We start from the raw sequence: 11,902 nt of genomic DNA, 5'->3' as shown, positions 1-11,902 counted from the left end.
TATGTGTGTGTATTATATATATATATATATATATATATATATATATATATATATATATATATATATATATATATATATATATATGAAAATAAAACATATGACAATGAAATATGGTAAAATTAGGAGGTTTGCCGTATTTTAAAAGCAATAACACAAGATTTTTCCGGGACTAACAAAGATTTTTCTAAGACATTAGACATAGACGTTTTTAGTTACTTTAAGATATCAGGTTACAGATCATTAGATTAGATTAGATTTTTAGTCAGACTTAAATTTTAAGATCAGATAAGCCAACAGACCTAAATAAAACTTATGAACATCTGTTCTGGCTTTTGATTTAGGCGCCCACACAAAAGTTAAGTGGCCCTCTTCTGGTCACCCCAAACAAAACTTTCTGGAAGCGTCCTTGCTCATCCATTAACATTTTCTCTACACCTCTTTGCAAATAGTACCACTAGATGGCATATTAAAGCGAGTAATTGACGGTGAAAAAAAAACTGCATACACAAAGCATGTCAAGCAGACAGATGGCGCAGTTGCTCCAGAGATGCTGACTCGCACAATTCAGAAAACGATCTATTTTCTAAAAACAAACTAAGCCAGGCCCCATTCTGCCAGCGCCCATTGATCACAGTGCAAACATCTGTACCTTGTGGGTATTAAGCAAGCAGAAGGTATATTTAATCAAGCCTGAGTGGGGGGGAAAAAAGAAAGAAAGTTTGATCACCTTTGTGTTTAAGATTTACTGTTTAAACGAGTGGACTTAAATTGTTAATGAGGAAGGAAAATCTATCTATCTTATCCATGCTTGGAAATATCCTGATAAAGTTCATGTAATTTTGGTATGCTCTGTCAGAGAACAGAGAAGATTCAGCAGTCAGGAAAAGGTAACAAAAAAAAGAAAGAAAGAAAAAAAAACCTGGACTTCCTCAAAGCTCATTGGTCCAGATTTTCCCTGTGCTGCCACAATACTGCACACACGTGACCTCCCTGTTTTCACCCAGTTAAACGCATGTACTTAAAAGACTGGCTCCTCCATTCACCCACACAAACACGATCAGAACAATATCCATGTCCACAAGGTAAGATCGACACTCTGATCGCTGGGAGCGGACCATGGCGGCTGCCACGAGCAGCAACACATCCACAGCCACGCTTCAGCAGATAAAGCACCCCAGCATTGAGCATACACGGAAACGCATAGATCCAAGGAGGAGGCAAGCAGCGCTGTCCTTTCTCAGCAACATTTCTTTAGACGGCCGACCCGTGCAAGACGATGCAGACGATCAGAACCAGGAGGATAACTCGCTGGAAGCACGGACTAGACAGAGCCTGGTTTCTCTGGAGCCCTTCGGGGCGCATGGCGCTGCTGGCACCGCCGAGGCTGCAGCTGCCTCTGCGGCTGCCGCTGCAGCGACCACGGCCACCCAGGCGCTCGCTTTAGCAACCCAGGCTCGGCTCGCCAGCTGGGGCAGCTGTGGGACGGGTTCCGCCGCTGCCCCGGCGGCTGCAGACACGGAGGGCGACGCTTTTATGCCCTCCACGTTCAACTCGCCTTTCTCCGCGGTCCCAGTAGGAACCAGAGGGAGGCTGCAGACGTACACTCAGGGAATCATTCCTGCCGCCTATTCCAGGCAGTTCTCCCCGAGCTTCAGCCTGGAGGCCGGACAGATAGAGCAGCAGAGGTCAAGGTAAATGTAAATAGTGGCTTTTCTTCAGAGTGGTGTGTGGAGACATTCCTTGCAACACGCCTGCAAAATTTTGATTGTTAGCTTGATACTTAATATTTTGCATTCTCACATCTCCAGTGTTTTTAATAATTTTAAGCAAAGTGTTTCTAACTTCTTAAGTGTCTTTGCATGAATGCATTGTCCCATTGCATGTTTTCCAAGAGTGGCTCAAAGTTGCATTGGTCCAAATTTAACATAGTGATCCAGTTGAAATCACCATCTATCATAGCATCACTGTTGCATGTATTCGACATTACATTTCTCTCATTTCAGTTCAGATCATTCGTGCAAGTTTTTCTATAACACATTTTTCTTATTTATTTATTTTTTTTTTGTAAATTTCCTTCTTGCTGGACAACTGAAGTCATCTTATGTAATATTACAATTTACCATTCTATGGTGTGTTGCGAAATGCACTGCAATCTGTCTGAAAATATTTCTGTGAAAAGTTTCTTGATTATTTTAAATGATGTTTCCAACCTGTAATCCTCACATGTGTAAAAAAAAAAAAGGCACAAGCTTTCCCAAGGTTGCATGGGCCCATAGCAGAATTTTATTTTCCGGGGGTCCCACTTAGACAATCGCTCTGTCTGTCATGATGTCACCATCACGTCTGCCTGATAGTAAAAAACACAATTTGTTTGCAAAATTTTCAAAACTTTTATCAAAACAAATATTTTCATGTGTTAGAGAAAAAAAAAAAAGGTAAAAACACAGACACCGAACGTTTAAGTGACACAGTAGATATAAAAATTATGACAGGTCACTGAAGGACTGACTGCAGCTGCAGTCCAAGCCTCATGAATCTTCCCCAAACTGTTGAATGTGCTTTGCTCCACAATCACGTCCAGGTTGTGATTATCCATGTTGCTTTTGAACTTTTTGTGCCACACTTTGTCCTTCCGTTTAACTTTCCATTTCTTGAATAAAGCACTCTGGGGACATTCAACTTCTTTAGCAATAACCTCTTGTGGTTTAATATTCAGGTGGTGGGTGTTTGTGATTACTATCTGGACAGTTGTCACATCAGCTGTCATTTCTACGTCTACACCAAAGCATACAATTTCTCTAATAATCTATTATTAATTAATCTTAAGTAATATTTTCATTATATACTAACTTCCATGCTCATAAACAGACACGTTCTAATGAGGTATTGTTCATTCACAAACCTGATGTCTTCCTTCTTTGACAAATTGAAAACACAGAAAACTCATAACAGAGACATCAAGTACCTTTGGGGCTAAGATAAGTAGTGAAAAAATAAATGTTTCATTTTATGAGTTTACATTTAAAGTTGGCTCTTTTGTAACCGAATCACAATGTCTTCTGACGGATCATTGGAAACCGTAACAAACCAAAGGAATTTTCAGCGATTCTTGTTTCATTTCCTGCTTTTCCACATGAATGAACGACAGTTCTGACCCGTTCCCGTGAAGATTTGGTACAGTCACCCGCTTCGAAAAGTTGCACTCAGTTCCAGTCAACACACTACTTGGCTTGGACACAACAAAGCGCAGCAGGACCAGAGTTCAGCTGCACTCCATGCAGGTGCTGTCATGGCCATGACTCACCAAACTTCATTGGCTCCACGGGGAATCAGCTGGTTTCAGTTTTATTTTGTTCTCTTTTGCTTTCTGTGCATCTTTTCTTTCTTTTCATGGAACTGACTTTTACATCTTAGCACACACTTGCTTTTTGCTCTGTGTGACGTAAACATCCTGTAACTCTACACCCTTGTCCGACTCCACGTGTAGCAGGGGCTAGCCGTTTCACGCGCCTCTCTTATTTGCCCCCTTTTGTCTACTTCATGTTTGTGTTGGAGCGGCGAGGACATATTGAGGGAGGGTCTCGGCTGACCACAAAAGCAAGACAGATGTCAGTCCTCTAATGACTCTCAGCCTGCTTTCATCTCCTTTCTCCTCAGTTTTTTTCCATTCAGAGCCCCTCTGGTCAAACCCCCACCCCACCCATCTGGCTAGATCCTCTCCACCCTCTGGTGTCTCTGCCACACTTCTTCAGGAAGCTCTGGTTCATGGTGAAACACTCAGTAAACTGTTATTTCCCTTTCTTGGCTGAGTGGAAGTTACACAAACTATCAGGCTGTAGTCCGAGGTGAAAATATGCTTAAAACTCTAAATACCTAAACGTTCTGTAGTTGTTCTGACTCAGAAAATGCTGCGAATGAGGAAACAAAAGCTCATGAAATAAATCGCTGTCAAAAGATGGCTTTGAATAAGAGCAGTTTTTCAGCTTGCAGTCTTTACATTTTCATCATTTTTGTGCAGAGAACAGTGGAGGATGGATGCTGCCAAAGTCTAGCGCTGCTTTTTTTTTGCCATCATTTTTGCTTTTGCATCTTTAGTGGCTTGAGCAAATGGTGAGGAGGTGAATCTTTCAGATTTTGATGTGGGCTGAGATTCTCACCAAAGTACCACACTGCATGAATCTATTTTTTACAAATCAATGCAAGAAGCTGGAATTAAACCCATTTATATTCCATTATTATATAATGAATATATGCAATCAAGTAAGATGAATGATGATATAGAAATAAATTCACACCATGTGAAATAATAATGTGAGAAGATGCAGGGAGAAAGTTAAATTTGTGCACATTCTAAAAAAGCTTACAGTTAAATTATTAACCCTAGTAACTACACCCATCCATCCATTTTCTTTTCTCCCTTGTCCCTTAGTGGGGTCGGGAGGGGTGCTGGTGCCTATCTCCAACTAACGTTCTGGGAAAGAGGTGGGGTACACCCTGGACAGGTCGCCAGTCTGTCACAAGGGAACACAGAGACAGACAGGACACACGACCATGCACACACACACCACTAGGGGCAATTTGGAGAGGCCAGTCATGTTTTTGGACTGTAGGAGGAAACCAGAGTACCCAGAGAAAACCCACACATGCACAGGAAGAACATGCAAACTCCATGCAGAAAGACTGAGGCCGGGAATTGAACCCAGAACCTTCTTTCTGCAAGGCAACAGCTCTACCAACTGCACCACTGCCCTAATAACTACACAAATATATTTAAATATTGGTCCTCTAAAACCTTTGCCCTATATCTTATAGTTGTCCACCTGGTGCGTCATAGACAGGCTTCTGTTTTCACTGACAGCTAGTGTTGCAGAGTCAATGTAATCAGATGTCCAGTGATATAACTAAGACACACAGGACACACATAATGTCATGGGAAAAAGGTGAATTCAGTAAGGTTGTTGAATGTCTCCATTCATTCATCCTCCCATTCCCACTTGTCCTGGCAGGGGGGCTGCCTATCTTCTGACATACATCTGATCACCAGACAATTTACAGGGCAACAAAGCACACACATTAGCACATTGAGGAGCAGCATGTACATGAGTGTGATTGATGGCGCTAAGACCTTCCTCCTGGCATGATTGGTTGTTTCTTACCTGGAGCGGTGCATTTCTGCATGGGGCTTTTTTTTTTTACGGATCATTTGCCTCATGGTGTACTATCACAGAGTAGTGACAGTTTTAACAAATATGTTAAAATATATTTTTCTAAACATTACATACTGCAGATTTAAATAGTTTCAGAGTGTTATGAAATGATCAACAGTGGATTGTAAACCAGACTGAAGCTCTTATCTCCTTCAAAGAATACAGAATATACGCTTATTGCAGTTGCATCTGTCTTTGAACTTTGAAGTGACCATATCATTTTTTCAAAGTGTAATCACCTTGACAAAATTGCCAGTAATATTTCCATAGATTGGTAAAAGGCAACTAGTAAGCTTTTACGAGGACTACAGTATTCATGCATTTTAACTTTAAATGTCTATTGAAACAAAGATTAAGAAAACAAATTAAAACTAAATGCCTTACCAGAAATCTCAGGACTGATAGTTGTCCATGTAGCCTATAAAACATTTCCCAGTGTCCATTATGACCCTTAAACCCTGCAGAATAACTTTTATTTAAGCTAAAACTACATTTATGCTTACTTAAAAAAAAAAAAAAAAAAAAAAATTCAAGTAGAATTTTACGAGACAAGATATCCTTAACGGAGACCTGGATTTTGCCAACCCTACTACTCTCACCCCGCAACAACCTCAGTTGCTCCAGTAATAAATTCAGTATGCAGTTGCTAAACTCTTGACCGTGTCCTGCTTTTGAAGGACATTCGCATAAAAGGAATTCTAATGCCAAGAAATGAGTAACCTGCTGTGGGAGTTCGACCGCGTTCTACGGGTGCGTGAACAGACGAGCGCTCTCCACACAGTGCCGGGTTTGTTTTTCCCTGGGCAGCTGGTGGAAACATGACGAGAGGTCCCTGGCTGGGAGAGGCAGGATGCCCATGCTTTCTGAGAAGCAGCCTGGCTCTGTATTTTCTGCTCTCCGCTTCCTCCCTCTGAGGAATTAGAGACACACTCTCCCTTCAGAGATTTTGGCCTCGAGTCCTGCTCCCATTCAGGAAGTCGCAGAGGCTCAGATGTGTCTCCAGAATAGATTCACCTAGAGGCCAGGGGCTTCTTCAAACCCTCAGAATCTAATGTGGAAATATGATGATTAACTTTATGTTCTTTACACTCTTCAGTATATATTCATCATAAATTGGTGAGCCGAGCTTTAAATATAGCACCCCATTCTTCCATCTGGTGCTGTATGCTGGAGGTGTAGAACAATTATCGCTATTTGTCTTTTACTCCTGCATCACAGTCAGACAAAAGCTTCTCGCATCCTGTTTTAATTTCGTTCACACCAAACAGCAGTAATCCAGAAACTTGTACTTTCAGTGATTTAACAAGCTGGCTGGAAACGAGGGAGTATGAGCCAACATAATAGTCCGCTCATGTTTTGTGTGATTAGGTCACATACCTTTGGTTATGAGGTCGATTGTTGCGTGGTGAGGTCATGGTTGGCATAATCACAGAGTTACATAAGAAGGCTTTATTTTCCTTCAGAGTGTCTTGCAATGTCTGGGCTGTGAAACATTTGGTCAGAAAGTCCCCAAGGAGCTGAATATGAGACAGTGTAACAAGGTCCAGCATGTGTTTAACTATAAACTTTTTTTTTTTTGAATGTGTGAATTATTGTAGTTTTATTTTTGCTTTATCACTAACTCATTTCTCATAGTTTGTGCTTTTTAACCATTTAGCTTCTACAACATTCCTCTTATTAAATAAATATATGCTTTAACTTTATACGTTTTTTTTTACATTCTTAAAAAACTTTTTCTCATAAAAAAAAAATTTCAGATCATTCCGAGACACTGCTCACTTTGAAAGTTAACTACTTCTTCATAACTTTATGCGGAAGCACAATTTGTACTTTAAACGGATCAAAAACAATTACTAAGCGATTTAATTTTTTAACATATCTTGCTATTTTATAAAATCAGTTTCATTTTCCCATCACATGCGACTTTTTCCTGCCACTCTACTGTTTAGCTGAGTTCCAACATTCCACACATTTTGCAAGCAAGTTCTTATTGTCGCCAGACCATCAACAACACATCAATAATTTTTTCAGCTTTTAAGTGATTTGAACTACATGCCTCAGACCCAAGGAATCCCCTCCACTTCTCTACAGAACTTCATGTAAAAATTGGAGCCGGTTTTCTTTTTTTAGATGGATAATCGCTGATTTGTTGTTTTCATAAACATCAATGCCTAAATGTCTTTCGTGGCTCCAACTGTGTCAAAATATTGGTCATAAATGGTCCTACTCACAAAAAGTATCTATTTTTTCAAATTTTCCCAGACATCAAGATTTTATTATTATTATTTTTTTAATTCCCATCAACATTTTAAAATTTTTACTTTGATGAAGGGTTTTTATTTAGTGGTTAAAATAATAATAATAAAAAAACAAATCTGATAACATTCTTTTCAAATGAAATTAATAAATGTCAATTGACACATAATAGTCCTTTTTCAGTCCAAATGTTATGTTTGTTAATGTACATTGTCCTCTATTTAAAAACACTAAAAGACAATTTTAAAGCAAATACATGTTGCTTCCATTATTTTTAAATGATGATCCTAGTAAAGCTAGAACCATTATTCATGTCTTGCTTTTTTTTTATTTGAGTACATCCATCCATCACACTTTCACTGCATTCGTTTTTTTTTTTTTTTTTTTTTCCCCCCATTTTCGCTTTCTATGCTTGCCAATTAGAAACTAACAGTTTCAGTTGTGGATGTTATAAGACGCTATAATGAACTTTCCTTATCGTCTTTTGTGCCCAATTATTTTTTTAAGTTGCCTCATGTATCCCATTTGTTCCGGTCCTTTCGAGGATCAGAGAGGCTCAGCTCCCTTGGATTTTTTTTTTTTTTTGTCCTCTCATCAGATAATCAAACCCTTCTTCCCCCTTGGCAGGGCCTTCTATGTGTGAATAAATCCAGACCTTAACATTTACTTTTACTCTGTTGCAAAATGGAAGACTGTGTCCTGTGGCAAGCTGCCAACAGGTCGTACGTGTGAAACCTTCTAATCTCCACTTCCAGCCCTCTGTTGTTTTATAACTCTACACTCACCTCCTGCTCACCACTGAGCAGGATTGGAAATCCCTCTTATGCACATTTTATTACAAGATAATTTCATTGCATTCATAGCAGAACTGATGTAATGCTGCATGAATTGAGGTCATGCATGGACAAAATTACCTTGGGCAACAATAACAGGGACTGTTTAAAAGAGACTGGAGGCTACAAGCCATCTTTGAAGCGCCGTACTCAAACCAGTTAATGTCTAACTGAAGGGCTAGACACTGATTGTTCTGACCCTTGCTCTTAGACCCTTGTGTTGAGAATGAATGAGTGGCCATGCTGTTGTTTTTTGTCTCCAGGACTTCTGCTGGCCAAGAAAACATCTTTTGCATCAAGAACACCAGCTGTTCATCCACAGTGGTTGGATCAGAGTTCAAATATGAAAGCTGGAGTTGTGACAAAGCAAACAGGAAACATCACGGTCGGCTTGCTAGAGAATAGCTTTTCAAAGTTTTCTATTTACAGAGATTTGAATTGGAAGTGGACAAAATGTCTCACAGAAGAGACTATTTGTTGCAACCATTTCCTATCAAGATCAGTTTTTGTCACCTAAGATGAGACATTTGCAGAGTCCCCAGTCCAATATTATTTTAAAATGAATACAATGTATGCCATGTGTACATGCGCAAAGTCTGCATATTTAAAATTCAGCAAGATAACTATTTCAACTAAAGTAACTCGCACACCAACTAGCTTTACAATTAAGTTTATCTCATAAAACACTGAATTTCAAAGCAATTTACTAGAGGAACAGAGTGAATTAATTTCTGATTACACAGAAATATACAACAAATCAGATTTATATACCTACAGTGCAAACATACGGACAGATTAAATCCTATGTGGTGTTCCAATCTGATTTAATGTAATATTAAAGTCTACTTCAGTTGGTCAAAAGTTACCCAGTAACAAAGCTGATAAAGCATATTGTAACCTGTAATCGATCTACAAGGGTCTTTTGCAGATATTCAACATGATTGTTTAAAAACCAACCAGTGTCATGTTAGCTTGACTGTAAACTTTTAAATGGGAAATTCACCTATCTCTCCTTATCTCTGTGATACTGAGAGCAACAAACCAGTTAGACAAACAGGAACAAAATCAGCTTTTTGTGCATGCAACAGATATTGCAACATTTTCTTAGAAGAAACATTTGCTTAATCATACATTGATTAAGCAAACCCACATGTCCTTAATCCTGAGGCTGCAGGAATCCAGAGATAAAAGTTAAAACACCAAAGCAACAAACTGTGTAGCAATTGAGAAAATGTCACTGTTTAGTTATAAATGCATTGCAAAATACCAAGCTAAGGATCATTTAAAATGGCTCCAGTGGCTTTTTGGAAGATTAGGCAATTCCATAGTTAAAGTGATTCAGTGAAAGAAAGCATGCCCCTTGAGGAAGGCTGCAGCCATGGATCATTACTTTGCCTGTCCGTGTGTGAGAGGAGGATGATTAAAGACTGGCCATAAATCACATGATCATTCTCCTTCAACCCTGGGTCAGAGGTCAGGCCAGGCCCTCTTCTATTATGACGCATAAGCAGAGCCCCAGTGGATGTCTCTTCAGTTCTGTTGTTCTAACCGAAGTCAGAAGAAAAATGTAGTATTTCAGTTCTTTAGGTCATTAACGGGTTAACTTCTCACCGTTTAAATTTTGGGAGGAGGGGGGGGTGTTGTAAAACCTTTGAGTCCGACTAAATCGTTAGACAGCATTGTTTTTGTGACGCTAATCGTGCAATTATAACCTAATTTTGGAACTGCTTTGGGATACTTAGCTTTCACATGTAGGTTTTATTTTCTGAAATTGGCAGCTGATCACATACTGAAAGTGTTGCGGCAGCAGAATTTAGTCAAGCAGCTAAAGTGTGAAATAAAGGCCATCTGTGACCAAATGTGTTACACAAAAGGCTCGTGGAGCCAGCTCGTTATCCTCTTAGCAGCTCTGATCCTGGGAAATACTATGTGCTCTTTATGAGACTGAGGAGATCACTGACCACAAAAGCACACAGTGCTGATGTAACAGATGGCAGACATGATAGTCTTAGTATTAATCAACAGTCATTATTTGTCTCTTACCTTTTTATGTGAGAGCGTTTAGTCACATTCTAAGCTATGACTTTTTAACAAAGATATCTGTCTACCAACATAGCAAACTAGCCTGGTGTAGCTCTACCTGAAACTGACCATGAATTCAGGAATATTGGCTTTGTTTTGCTTTTAGTTTAATTTTCACAATATCTCTAAATGTAACTTTTGTCAAAACATCCGTTTTGCTGTCATTTTATATTTACGATCATTTGGTAATAATAGGCTCGTCGCTCCATGATGCTGAAACTTGATCCTCAGATTCTGTCAACAAAAATGCTTCTGCTCACAAAGAGTGATGGAGAAAATGTGATGTTGTGGAAAACAAGAAGGAGGAAGAACATTTGATAGTCATAATTAATATTGCGTTGCGTTTTTAAACAATCATTTCTTTTCTTTGTATCGTGGAGCTTTAGTTGAACACGAAGCCACCTTCACATGTCAATATGCATCTATTAGTGCCAAGTGTTATGTACAATCATGTTCACTATATTAGAAAATTAATTATTTCAGCGGCTCATTTCCTTTTGTTCTTTTGAAGAGTTGGCTTTAATCTTTCAATTCAATTCTTTGGAGCAATTCTGATTTATTAAATGTATGTTTAGAAATTTCCCTATGTTTTGGTTTTTGTTGGAAAAATGAAAAGAAATGTAAAGACTCATATCTGAGTTTGAGATGCATTATTTATGATATGTAATTATTTGGTGAATGTTATGTTAACAACATAACTTTAATAAATAAACAAATATTTGAAGATTGTGACAGTTTTTCGTCTTTGGTTCCGGGCCAGAGATGGGTCCCAGATTGTGAGTTGAAAATCTAGCTACTGAAAAATAAAATTATTATTTCTAGCTCAACCAGGATTTCTTGAAAAGTTTGCTTCTGGCCAACAACTGATGTTTTGGGAATGTTTTTTGTTTCTTAATGAGTTGGCTCCTTACTGCTTCTTTAGCTTCTAAAACATTTTGTGGTGCATTCGACATTGTTTGTCCTTCAATTAAGTTTCTTTGCCGTGTCAGTTGTGTCATATTTGTAGTCATTTTGCTGGAGCTATTCCACAAAACCAAATTTTGTTTGTTTTATTATGGTGGGGGGGGGAGGGGATTTACTTCACATCCTCTTAAGTTTAAGGTATTTCTGCCTGTTTTCACAGGAGGAGACTCATCTCTCAGCGCTCTTCGCTAGAAACTCTAGAAGACATTGAGGAAAATGCTCCATTACGCAGGTACAAACTAAAGTCCCCCACATTAACTTGAGAAATGTCTTCCACTTTTTCCTTTTTGACTGTTTTGTTTTGTGCTTTAGATGCCGAACCCTTTCGGGTTCACCCCGACCAAAGAGCTTCAAGAAGATCCACTTCATAAAGAACATGCGGCAACACGATATGCACAATGGAAGGTATGAAGTCAAACAGAGGCGTCCTCCAGTCAATGCAGAGTTCTCACTTAATGATGGCAGGCTGCCTCAGTCAATGAAGTGCAGCTTGTTTTTTTTTTTTTTTTTGGGGGGGGGGGGTTTTCCCTTACGAGGCCCGGCCCTTTCCAAGCCGGGGTT

The 11,902-nt window shown here is 39.1% G+C and overlaps 1 protein-coding gene across 2 annotated transcripts in view; it reads left to right on the top strand.

Moving 5' to 3' along the window:
* The first annotated feature begins 965 nt into the window (after window positions 1-965).
* The window catches only part of cables1 (Cdk5 and Abl enzyme substrate 1), a 25,116-nt gene continuing 14,179 nt past the window's right edge, over window positions 966-11,902 (top strand). For both annotated transcript variants that reach the window (XM_015034388.1, XM_015034380.1), the window contains exons 1-3: window positions 966-1,691; window positions 11,502-11,573; window positions 11,654-11,746. In XM_015034388.1, coding sequence (XP_014889874.1) covers window positions 1,117-1,691; window positions 11,502-11,573; window positions 11,654-11,746 — 740 coding nt within the window. In that variant the 5' untranslated portion in view covers window positions 966-1,116. The remainder of the gene's footprint in view (window positions 1,692-11,501; window positions 11,574-11,653; window positions 11,747-11,902) is intronic.

This window comes from Poecilia latipinna, unplaced genomic scaffold, assembly GCF_001443285.1.
Source record: "Poecilia latipinna isolate Pla-1442-1.1 unplaced genomic scaffold, P_latipinna-1.0 Scaffold18, whole genome shotgun sequence".
Classification (NCBI taxonomy): domain Eukaryota; kingdom Metazoa; phylum Chordata; class Actinopteri; order Cyprinodontiformes; family Poeciliidae; genus Poecilia; species Poecilia latipinna.
Note: the sequence above shows the minus strand (reverse complement) of the source record. Positions and strands in the feature narration are given on the sequence as shown.